Source organism: Drosophila yakuba, chromosome 2R, assembly GCF_016746365.2.
Source record: "Drosophila yakuba strain Tai18E2 chromosome 2R, Prin_Dyak_Tai18E2_2.1, whole genome shotgun sequence".
In the NCBI taxonomy this organism is placed as follows: domain Eukaryota; kingdom Metazoa; phylum Arthropoda; class Insecta; order Diptera; family Drosophilidae; genus Drosophila; species Drosophila yakuba.
Genome location: NC_052528.2, coordinates 23195935 through 23208782, shown reverse-complemented (window position 1 = coordinate 23208782; position 12848 = coordinate 23195935). Strand labels below are relative to the sequence as shown.

The 12848-nt window shown below is 47.3% G+C and overlaps 1 protein-coding gene across 1 annotated transcript; it reads right to left on the bottom strand.

Moving 5' to 3' along the window:
• Positions 1-380: 380 nt before the first annotated feature.
• Positions 381-1292, bottom strand: LOC6532094 (isochorismatase domain-containing protein 1). The gene is made up of 3 exons (XM_002092834.4): positions 1082-1292; positions 801-1010; positions 381-736 (listed from the first exon to the last, which is right to left on the bottom strand). Exons 1-3 carry the CDS (start codon positions 1202-1204, stop codon positions 443-445), a joined length of 627 nt encoding a protein of 208 aa, XP_002092870.1. The 5' UTR covers positions 1205-1292; the 3' UTR covers positions 381-442.
• Between the last annotated feature and the right edge of the window lie 11556 nt (positions 1293-12848).

Sequence of the window (12848 nt, the reverse complement as noted above, 5' to 3'; positions counted from 1 at the left end):
AAGGCATGCCCAATTAGACATGGAATGCGTCATGTGGCGGCGAGCACGGCGATGATTTCCTCCTCCTACATCCTGCTGTACAAATAAAGGTTGCCGAACAGCACTCAGCTTCAAAATCAATGGCGGTGGAGGTGGCATGAAATACGCATTGTCATTCGCATAATAGGGAACCCGGCGGAAATGGGGCAAAGTGGGGTAACTTACCGGAAGGGAAGCCATTCGGGCTATTGTTAAGCGGCAAATTCAAATATGGACTCGCCCATTGTGCGGGTCATTGGAATAGCTTACGGAAATGACAACTTAAATGGGTGCTGCTCCCATTTGGCCCATTTCCCGCTTCACTCCGCCATCCGCATATCCTTAAAAAACACTGTGCTGCATGATGGTTTTATAAATGCAATTGGCTTTATAACAATCACAGACATTTCGACAAGAGCTCTTCTCACAACTTGGCACTGCCTGCCGGCACTCCGCTGCCGTCGCGCGTGAGTTCCATATCCACTGAGGGCTGGTTCACCATTTTCCGGACAATATCGAACTTGGGGTTGTTCTTGTCCCGCACCAAGTCGAAGATGACGCTCTCACTGGTGGTGATCACGCAGCCCGCTTGGCGCAGGCGATCCAGGGCCAGATCTCGGTCCTGCTTCAGCCTGGAGGAGCAGCAGTCTGCCACTATGTACACGTTGATGTTCTGCTCGAGGAGATCGATGGCGGTCTGCTCCACGCAAATGTGGGACTGTTTGAAAACAGAAATTACTTAGCATGGGTTTTGAATAAGAGTGTTTCGCTGCTTAACCCACCTCGAGGCCATACAGCACGACATCCTCCGGCTTGCCGCTGAAGATGTCCTTGATCACAGCCGTGACTTCGGGAGTAACCATGCTGAACAGGGTTTTTCCGGAGACCAGCTTGGCATGGCTCACATCCAGCTGGGCCACTGTTTTGCCCAGTTTTTCCGGATAGTGCTCGGTTACAATCAGCGGCACATCTAGAGCCTTTCCCGCCCGAGTCTGAAAGGTAATTGAGTTAATCTCGGAGGTTGAAGATAAGAGATCAATACCAAAATCAAAGTTCAACTCACTAGTTTGTCGACGTTTTTGACCATGTTGTCGAACAGCGGCATAGCCGGTCGGAACTTTTCCTGTATGTCGCACAACAGAAAGAGCGTTTTCCTCGGATTCAGGTGACAGCGTCGCAGGGCCATTTTGTTGTAAGATATTAACTAACTTCGGTTTGGAAAATACGCAATATTCACTTGCTAAATGAACTGCTAATTGTAACAGCTGTTTACTGCCAGGGTTACGAAGAAGCGAACCGGTTGGTTTGATCGATACGGTTTTGAGCAAAGCACTTATCGATTAACGAATTAGTAGTTTTTAGTACATGTTTTAGTACATGGCTGTAACCGTTTTTCAAACTCGTAACATTTATGATAAGGTCAGAACTATTTGAGAAGCTACAAACTACGGAATACTAAAAGCAAAATACTGTTGGAGTATATAGACTAGACCACATGCAGACCGAGTTAATTAAAACCAAATCCGCATTTAATTGAACTTTGCCACAGGCGACATCATCAAGTAAATATGTAATTACTTAAACGCCTCACACCACCGCCGCCCAGCCAGCAGATTTATATTCATAAGCCAAGGCGACCTGGAATCTGAAGGCATTTATAATTGAATTCCTGGCCGGCAAGCCGACATTATAGTAATGAAGCTACCAGTCCATTCACCGGTCAATTTCAATAACGCAATCAAATGCGTGCAGTTTCAAAAACCACAAATGTGAAGCGGGGGAGGCGTGGAGCAATCCCAATCCCATTCCCAATCCCAATGCCATTGACATGCCCGCAATGAGTGTCCGGCGGGCAATCTCTTGGACATTCCCGGCACGTAGCCTCGATGGACCCGATACTTCTCCGGGAAAAGGAAGCCCACGATAATGGCCATGGCGAGTCGCATGCATATTTTAGTAATTTGCGCCGCCTTTTGTGTGCCACGCCCTGCTCCTCCGCCGCCCCCGTCCCCGCCCGGATATTACTGGTCTACATATTTTATGAGACCCCAAGCCTGCGGATGCTGCAATTTGGGGGCCAAGGAAGAGAAACCTTAGTGGAACCACTCAAAAAGTAATCGAAATGTCTGAGACAAACACATGCGTACGCACCTGAATGGCACCTGTATTTGCTATTTGCGTGGGTTTCTGTATTCATGGACTCATGGCCCCTCCATCTCTCCATCTCCACTCTCTATTTTCCTAGTCTTCGAGAAAAAGTCATCTTGATTTTCAATTTCGACGCCATTTGCGCTTCACCGGAATCGAGAGTCATTTGCATTTTTCTTCAGCTACTCTTTCACTTGGAAAGTATCTGAACTTCCCGGGAAATAGTGCCACGTTGCGATGATGGAACTTCCTTTTTTCGCTTTTAATAAAACCAAAGACATTTTTAAATATTTTGTATCTGCACCTATAAAGCTTACTGTAGGGAAATGGAATATTTGGAATCTCTTATCCTTTTGCATCCAAAGCTAGCTCCAAGCCAAGAGCTCCCCCAGTTGAAGAGTGTGCTTGATTTGAGTCGAGAAGTGCTAATGCTAATAATAAGTCGACACAATTGACAAAAAGTTTTGCCATCTACAAAGGAAAGTGGCCCAGCAGCAATTTGCCCGCATCCCAGCAGCAATTTATTGAATGTGAGAATTTCAAATTGTTCATTTGAGAAACAATTTGCGAGCGCAAGTAAGTCGAAGCGAAGCGAAGTGCGTTCGATTTGTTGTTTCACAACTGGCAGCCATAAGTTCGAATATATGGCAATAAAAATCCAAGATGCTCGGGGAGCAGCAACAAGCGCCCAGGGAGCTGGTGCGTCTGTCTGACTGTATTTTTATGTGATTTCTGAGGCCATCCTCCAGCTCCATCTGGGAGTCCTGGAAAGTCCTGGGAGTGGGAAAGTGCTCTCATGCGAGATCACATAGGAGAGGAGCGGGGAAAACGTTGTGCCATTTATTTAGAGTATTCAAGTCTTTGAGCTCCGCTTTCCGTCTGCAGTGCCATTTGCAATTGTGCAATTTACCCAATGAAATGTAAATGCGAATCAATTGTAGTTTTATTTGCCGTAATTCCTGATTCGACAAACTGTTCGACGTCTTGTGTGTAAACGCATTTAATTTCGAATATTCGAACACTCGATGCCATTTGCATATTGCTGCTGGCTCCACAATATGAATCTAAAGCTCCTAGTTAGTCACTTATGTAGGTGGAGCAACTAAAAGAGCTGAGGTCTCGTGGCGGCGCAAAACATTGGAAAGCACTTTGCCCCTGGCCCAAACATATATGTGGCATACAGTATGTGGCAGCATATACATACATACATGGCAGGTACGTGAGACTGGAGCTGTAGCTTTCGCCGATCCAATTTGATTTTCCCACCCGCGTTCGCCCTCTGTTTACACCTCTTGGGGTCGCCTGCCTCGCTTGCATATCAACGATTTTCAAATTGGCGCCGAAATGATATGCCAAACTACACGGCGCAGGAGGAAAATATTTTCTTCTCCCGCAAAACTCAGGCATCCAGTGGGAGCACCCAGGACGGAGGACCCAGGACTGAGGACCACGTGTGACGACATGCAGCGACATCGACATGAGGGGGGCACAGGCTGGAGCTGGAGCTGAAGCTGGAGGTGGCGATGGAGCTGGAGATGGGGGTTGTCCTGTAGCTAATGCTTGTCACGTCGCCTTCAACATTTGACAAGGCAAATTCGCCGAATATTCCGCCCTGACTTCGGGGCGCACCTTTGTTTTTTTCGCCGAAACGAAGAAAATGATTTTCACAGGTGAATTGGAAAGCGCGTAATGTCGTAATGTTTGACTTGCCGGCAGGCACGTTGCCAGCACATGTCCTCAGGTCCTCACAAACTCAGCACTGAGAGAAAGAGGAGGTTTCAGATTATGGATTGCCTCCATATCAATAGACAGGAGGACATATGATCAAGTAATTGGGCTATTAATTTATCTCTCCATGCTGAAATATATTTCTTTAAAAAATCAATGAAAATCAACCTTATGATTAACAGACTTTAGACAGGAGATATTTTAAGTGTACGCTCACGTGTCGCATCGAATTCGGTGGACGATAGGGCGTATGCGTATTCCACTTTTGCAAATTGGATGAAAATCTTTGGCTTTTCAGCAACGCAATCCTTTTGCCCCATTCCGTGGCCATGTGCGATGCATCAGGCTGGAAATTGACATGTCTAACAGAGGGTTGCATTTCTCAAAAGGGCCGAATGGGGGAATCCAAAGGCAAGGCGGGCCTTCCTCATTCATCATGGCACCATGGCACCATGGCATCCTGGCAGCACGGCATCCTGGCACGCCTGGCCATGTCACACAACATACAGGTTGTATGGTGTGTGTTGTGAAAGGATATTCGGGCAACGGCAAGCAGCAGCAACAATTTCGAAGAAAAAGGATTTACAGCGCAGATCCAACACCTACACACAAGACAGGACAAGTTCTTGGCAGCTTGCTCGTGTTTTCTATTTTGCCCGGATTATTTCTGTAAACTTTCGCCCCCTGCCACTCCTACTTTCATTCCGGAAAACAAATTCAAACAAATTGGAGAGCTCGGCTCACCTTGTTGCCCATTAAAGGAGCTGAGCTGAGCTGGCCATGTGTTGCGGCGTCCGTCGAGTGCGAAATGTGGCCGTAACTCTTTTGGCCCACGTTTTTATTGCCCCCGGAACTTTAAGGAGATTGCCGGAATTCTCTCGCACTTGCTGCTACTTCTACATCTACTTCTACTTGTACATCTCCACCTGCTTCTGCTGAACTACTGAGCATCTGAGCTGCTGAGCTGCTGTCATTGGAGTTCATTGAACCGCATGTCAAGCGGGCCGCATTTCCGCATTGCCGGATTCCGGGTCTGTGTCTTGCAACTCCGCCGGAGTCTGCAAATAATCCCGGCTAAGTGGCCTGCTCGGAGACTCAACCTGGCTTTGATAGATGTGCACATAATTATGGCTGCTGCCCTGAATGGCGTCCCTTCTTTAAAGCCAAGCAGTTGGCCCGCTTTAAGGCCATATCCACATTGGGCCTTAATTAATGTTGCATAATTAACGTTAGCGCGGGGTGGAGAGGGGGGGAGGAGCAAGGTAGCTTTGTGGAACAAAGTTAAAGCGCGGCAGAGAAAAACAAACCGAAAACAAAAACTTTTCTAAGCCTCTGCCGAACATAAAGCATACAAATTCTCACATCCTTGCCGAAGAACACGAAAAAAATTGCGGCCGAGCTCAAAGGAGCAGGAGCAGGGAGCAAGGAGCAGGAGGACCCAAAGGGCAAGTGGTGCTAAAGGCAAAAGGCAAAAACAATGCCCGAAAGGGGCGTGGCCGGGCGGGAATTCCCACTTTCGGCTCTTTGTCGCCGACGACAGCCTTTTGGCCACCTTCGTCGACTTGGGGGAGCGCCTTCAAATTGGCGCCAAGTTTTAATTATTCCATCATATTTATAAACTTTTGTACTTGCCACGCAGACTCATTATGTGCGTCATCCAGCCACACTCACACACTCACTCACTCATACACACAACACACACACACTAAGACGACGCAACATAGCACAAAGCACCCACATATACTGGCAGTTCAGCTGGAGCTGCACTGAGAGAAAAAGTCAACGGCTTACGCTATGGTGTTAGGACTCAGCATTACTACCTTGAATCTTAGTTTATATAAAATGACTTTAGATGACTTGGTACTGTTTTTCTTTCAGTGCACGGGAAAGTGCCTTGTTGTTGCCGCTGTTTCCCACTTGTTTTTGTGTCGTATCACAATAATGGCAGGGCGACAACGGCAGGACAATGACGACGGCTGCTCCGTCCTGGCATCCTTCGCACCAGAAAGGAGTAGGGTGCCAGGAGAAGGAGCAGAAGGAGGAGCAAGGATAGGGCGGCGACGCGAGGCGTTACTCCATAAAAATGAACAACAGCTTTTTATTGCCAAACAATGGAGGCAAAGCAGCTCTAAACAACCAGAGCAGAGCAAAGTTCGACCTTTCCCCGTCCGCCCGACTCCAGATCCAGTTTGCCGGAGCTGGAGCTGGAGCCGGAGTCCTTGTCTTTGTTCGGTGCTGTTCGCCATTGGAAGGAGCATTTAATGAGGCTGTCGCATTATTGTTCAATTGTGCTTGGAACGGCTGAGCTGGCCAAGGAATTTCCAATAAATACGACGGTGAAATTGAGAGAGTTGCTCTATAAAATGTTTATGGGCCAGTCGAAGGAGCGAATTAAATCAAGCATTTGCTTAAGTCAATAGAAGCTTATGGACCCTTTTATTATACCCGTTACTCGTAGAGTAAAAGGGTATACTAGATTCGTTGAAAAGTATGTAACAGGCAGAAGGAAGCGTTTCCGACCATATAAAGTATATATATTCTTGATCAGGATCTATAGCCAAGTCGATCTGGCCATGTCCGTCTGTCCGTCCGTCTGTCCGTCTGTCCGTCCGTCCGTCTGTCCGTCTGTCCGTCTGTCTGTCCGTATGAACGTCGAGATCTCAGAAACTACAAAAGCTAGAAAGTTGAGATTAAGCATACAGACTCCCAAGACATAGAAGCAGCGCAAGTTTGTCGATTCATGCTGCCACGCCCACTCTAACGCCCACAAACCGCCCAAAACTGCAACGCCCACACTTTTGAAAAATGTTTTAATATTTTTTAATTTTTGTATTGGTCTTCTCAATTTCTATCGATTTGCAAAAAAACTTTTTGCCACGCCCACTCTAACGCCCACAAACCGCCCAAAGCTGCCACGCCCACACTTTTGAAAAATGTTTTGATATATTTTCATTTTTATATTGGTCTTTTAAATTTCTATCGATTTGCCAAAAAACTTTTTGCCACGCCCACTCTAACGCCCACAAACCGCCCAAAGCTGCCACGCCCACACTTTTAAAAAATGTTTTGATATTTTTTCATTTTTGTATTAGTCTTGTAAATTTCTATCGATTTGCAAAAAAACTTTTTGCCACGCCCACCATTAACGCCCACAAATTGCCAAAAACTGTCAGTGTTTAAGACTCTCCTTCGCACTTCCACCAGCTGAGTAACGGGTATCAGATAGTCGGGGAACTCGACTATAGCGTTCTCTCTTGTTGATAGTTAAGTACAAAGGACTCTGGCTCAATAACTGAGCTTGAGTGTTTGACTTAACGCTTAAATTGAGTCAAAACTTTGGCAAAATATAAGTTGAATTGTCTTCTCACCCCATGCAATAAAAACGCAGAATACATCACACGTTTAAATCGAAATAAGTTAGTTCAAATCCCAAATTGGCATCGGAAATAGACTGGCGGAACGAGGTTGGATTTGGGCACCGAAAAGTCGGGCCTACGGAGGCTACTGGCCCAACTGCCGGAGGACTCAATTAATGGAATGGAAACGAGAAACGAGAAACATCGCTCCCCATGCCCCGCGTTGCCACTCTTCCGCTGATGAAACTAATAACATGTCATCCGAGTTACGCACCAGGGCACACAGAGGCACCACCTCATCCCAGGACCTGTCAGGACCTCCCAGAACCCCCCTACCCCTTCACCCCTACCCCCTGGCGCAGCACTCAAAGGCTAAACGAGGCTCAGCGCTGACACTCAAAGCCGACAAGTTAAGCCTGTCGCACATGGCGATTAAGCGGCGAAGAAGAAGGCTCCTGCTCCTGCCCCCCTTCCAGCCCCTCTAGATTAGCACTTTGTTGCAGTTGGAAGGCTGGAACCCTGGACGCCCCAAACAGTGCCCCCGAAAGTCGCGTCCTCCTCTTTCGGGCTTTCAAGGGCTTCGTTAGCCCGCCGGCAGTTGCTGTGCCCTCCAGGCTGCGGCCTACAGTACGTATGAGCAATATTGAATCGCAATGCAGCTGCAGTGAGCTGCAGGGAAAGGGGAACGAGGGGAACGGATTGCAGAGCGGATCCACTGAATGTGCATAGTTAGAGTGATAAACTGCTTGGCACGGAAATGGCCCTGGAAATGGAAATGATGTCGAGTGTGCCTCTGTGCATAAAAAGGCCAATTAGAGGACGACCGAGTTGCACGTTTTCCGCCAGGCACTGAACCAAATTCCCAGGTTCACTTATCAGCTTGGATTAGAGCCAATCCTCGTATCCTCCAGTAAATATAACCAAATATTACATACTTGTTAATAAACTAAGTATTCTATTTGGCTTTAAAACAAAACATTCCTAAAAGCACCCCGATTTCTGTCCGTGCATCTGAGACCACCTCCTCATCGGATTTTTTCCAGTGCCTTTGTAGGCGGAGCAGCGCACACTTGGCGACTGACAAACGCCAGATTTACGAGCGAATCTAACTTTGCCCGGCTACATACATATACACTCGTCCTGCGTGTTTATATTTTAGGTTTGGGCCTAGGAATTTATGGTTGCAAGCAAACTTTAAATGAACATTTCGGGGCAGGGAAGGAAATTAAATAAGTTACATGTTCCAGCATGTGCCGCTCTGCGTTCCTGCTCTCGGCATAATCAAAAGTTTTAAATGCATCATAAAAAAGAAGAGGAACTTTTCGCTTTCGGTCAATTTGAAAACTTGCCGGTGACGTATGTGCGGATTTATGTGTTTTATTTACTTTTGCAGCGATCCAGAACCAGCGGACTTCTGTTTATGACAGATCTAGAGGCGACAGGTGGAGGAGATCTGTCAAATGCAGTAAAAGTGCCACTGTGAACATAAAAATATTTATGAGGCCGGCGTTTCAATATCGGCGCAGCAACAAAGGCAATAACAAGTGCGCATAAATTTACCTGCCACAAATCGGGCGTGTCCTTGGCTCTTGAACTTGATGTGTGAGTGCAGAATACAGAATACAGAATACAGGATACTCGTACATGCTACAGGATACAGCACAAGCTCGTATCTTAAGTGGCTGCCTAGCTGGCTGGTGCATTAAACATTGCTTGGGGAGACAAGCGAAATCTGTGCCACATAAATTATGAGACAAATGCTCTTAGCCCGGCCCGACTCGATGTCACTTTTATTGACAGTTTTTGGCGCTGTTTTAGGGCCAACTCATGCGTCGATGCTCGGCGTACATGCCATGCCTGCCATGACGGGGCAAAAGGGGCCATAAAATTTCAATTATCGAAAATTGCCCTGGGCTCCGGCTTCGACTCCGGCCCATTCACAATATAATTAAGGGCGGAGTGCACTGAATGCTGACGTTTCAATTAAATTACGAAAATGGAAATCATTTCATACGAGCCGCGCTTAATATTCATTTCGCCCACGAGCCGGCGAACAAGACTGTTGCCTACTTCCCAGCGCCGTGTCCGTGTACACTGCAGTGCATGTGTGTGGGTATGAAAGTGTGTGGGTATGGAGGTATTGGTGTCTGCGATCCCAGGGACTTCACTCTGCGTGTGTGTTTGTGTGGGCCTGTCAAGTGTGCTTTGGCGCTGTCAATTACACACATCCTTCGGCTTATGAGTGTGTGTGTGCAGAGGAGGAAGGACACCGAGCAGCGGGTTAGGTGTTCCGGGACACCTGGGACACGTGGGAGGGGAAACTCTGATTGCCGGCTTACGGGCTGCATCTTTTGTTATCTCGAGGACTTCAGACCGTAATTCAGGCTCGTAATTAAATTATACTGCACTTATTGCCAGCTGCCAGATTTCATTCTCCTCCTTGAAGGGGTTGAGGGTGCAATCCAGTATTCCTTTTCCCCTCTTAAAATATGCCCCGTCACGGCCAGACTCTAGTGGCACCACTAGCGCCGCCGGCAATTGACCCAGTTAACTAGCCCGGGATGTCAGTGGCAATTGTCTCGGGTCTCGGAACTCGCATCTCGGATCTCGCCCACTTTCACTTCATCTAATTAAGCAACCTCTCAATGCGTGACACAATCCCCTGGCCCATAAATGAAAAATTAATTTATTTGCCCGAACTGCAGCAGTTTGGCATTCAGTCTGGCATTCATTGCGCGACTTTCTTGGCCAACAAAGAAATCCGAGAGCTGAGAGGTTCAACTGCAGTTGCCACACTGGAACAAAGTGGATGGTGGATATTCCATGCTAATGTTTATTAATTAAGAAAAAACACTGCCTTAGTGGATATAAATAAATTATATGTATGAATAATCTAAGAGTGCCACTTCCATTTATATTTTCTCCTTTGCAAATAATATTTCATCTGGGAAAGAGGTAAGAGTGTAACACCGCGCGTTCATCAGTGCTTAAATAATTAAAATAGTTACACCGTTTTGCGCGGATGCCAGGGGAGAAAGTAAAAGACACTTTATCTCGCTGACAGTAATTTCATTTGCCTGAGCAGGACAATAAGTGGAGTCCTTGCTGAGCAACTCTTTCCCACTGCGAGCAGTTCGCGCGCTGAAACTTAAGTTTACGATCCAATCAGGAGCAGGACATAAAATAAATGCTGGCCAAGCGAAAGATGAAGAACTAGCAAGTCGTACGATATGAACTCGAACATATCGAGTATATATGTATGTGGTAATGTATTGGAGACACTGACCGTAAAAAGATGAGCAATAAAATTTGAAAGAAACAAGCCGAGGGAAGACGCGTGTCACGGTCTGCCGTTCTCCTCTGGCTAATGGCTTATGTAAGAGCCCGGAGCCTTTGGGGCAGGACCTCCGCAGGACCTCGAAAGGGTGGGAAGCCTTCCCAAACACAAACCCAAACCCAACACACAAACCCAAGCCCAAACAAACCCAAACAGCAACAGACGTAAGCGTCTTATTAGATTTTCGTGTGTACTTTGCGCCGGGGAAAGGACTCGAGTGCAGGGCAAGTGCCAGGACAACCACGGCGACGCAGAATTGGCAGGACGGCACTCGCATTAACAACTTCATTAGGGCCCAAACACACACGAACACACACACACCACAGACAGGACAGGCTGACTGGGCAAGCACACACGCGCACACAACAACACACAGCTGCTAAACTCAACTGTGAAGTACATTAATTTTGTGGGCTTTTGGCAACTGGCCATAAATCTTCGGCTTTCCTTGCGAACTAAGCGGCTATCTATATCACTGGATGGCCAAATCGCATTGACAGCTGGATTGAATTGGGAAATGCAGCCTCGACTGACATTTATGGGCCCCGAAAGGCGAACACAATGCAGCCCTATCTCCCAGGACATTGGCTTCTTTGTTTGCGGGTCAAAATTAATTAGTGCAGTCGGGTATCCGACAGAGAAACAATGTAGCCGCAGCAGCAATCGGCCAGAGCAAATCAAATCAAGGAGCAGCCAGCCAGTGTTGACCAAGCATCCGAGGCTCCTTTCCAATGGACCAAGGACCAACGAATCAGGAGCAACACTTTCGGAGTGGAAGTGGAAGTCCGTGCCAGCCAGCTGCTGCATGTTGGCAGTGGAGCAACAAAAGGAGCAGGCCTATGACCGCAAATTGCCTTTTTCGTGGAGCTGGCCATAAAAATGAAGAGGGGCAAGGATATGCCAAAGGATAACAATTGGGAAATTACTCAAAACAGAAACTTGCATTCCTTCCTCATGAGTCCTTCGACGTGGGATATCTCAAAGCCATGTGTGGGCAATCAATCATTCAGAGGGAAAGGCCTTCATTTACATTTCGTGTGCTAACAAGAAATGTTTTAAGTCCAAATTAATTAATAGCATAATGCAGCAAATCACTATTCAACCATTTTCAGACATATGCTAAGAGAAAATTTCGAACACGTCGTACATCAACATCTACAACTACATCTAATTACAATTAAAATCGTAGCTGCTCTCTGCGCCTGAGTTATGTGCCGGATTATTGGGCTTGTAAGTTGGAGCATTACATCCATTCTTCATCCATTATTCCAGGGAAATGCTCGTACATTGCTGGGGAGCCTCCCCGGCGTATACTTAATATTTGAGCAGGCAGAAGGTTGCCGGCCATTATTTGTTCATTACTCAGTTGTTATCAGCTGGATCTGAGCCAGCACCAGATCCAATATCCTGCCGCCTCGGGCTTCTCTTCTCTGCGGTCTAAGGTCGCATTCTGTGGGCACGTCTGCCCATTAGAGACAATAATTTTCTTTAAATTTGCCGATTAAATTGAGCGCAGCGAATTCGAGTGATATCCCATTCCCAATGCCAACCGCAAGTGCGCAGTTGTGTGTGTGCGTGTGTGGGTGTGTGTGGGTGTGTGTGGGTGTGTGTGGGTGTGTGTGGGTGTGTGTGGGTGCGTGTGTGCGTGTGCTCGGGTATGCGGGTTAATGGGTGCTCTTAAAGCCAGACTAATGAATTTAGCCCAGTCCGCCGGAATTACGAGTTTTAAATTGCGTGACAGAAGCGCTTTCAAAGGCAATTAGAAAGCGAGCGAGTGTGCAGGCTTTTTGCTGCACACTGGATTCCGAGTTAACAGGCCATGACAGAAATGTTTAGCATACATCTGGGCGGGAATCCTGGCGAGAGTCCTTGCCCCATGCCACGTGACCTGGACGTGGCGCCACTGACGACTTCCGGGCAGCGGAAGCTGTAGCTGGCCGGTCCGCATTATGGCGAATTAATGCGCCATTATTAGACAAATGCATGACAAGCGATTCAATTAGGGCGCCATAAACTGTCGCCGGCAAGGCCCACAAACTCCTATCTACTATATATGTGCTGTGCTGTGCTGTGACTGTCGGCTGGCAACGCCTCATTATAGTCGATTGCAGGATGACGCAGGACAATGCGCTCGCCTGCGGATAATCAAGCGCTCTTAATGATTTCGCATGCTGTCCGACGGGAAATTGCATTTCTGCCATCGATGGGCAGCTCTAGTTTCCACGCTCGCAATTCCACTCGCTCGCTGGCCATCAGAAAGC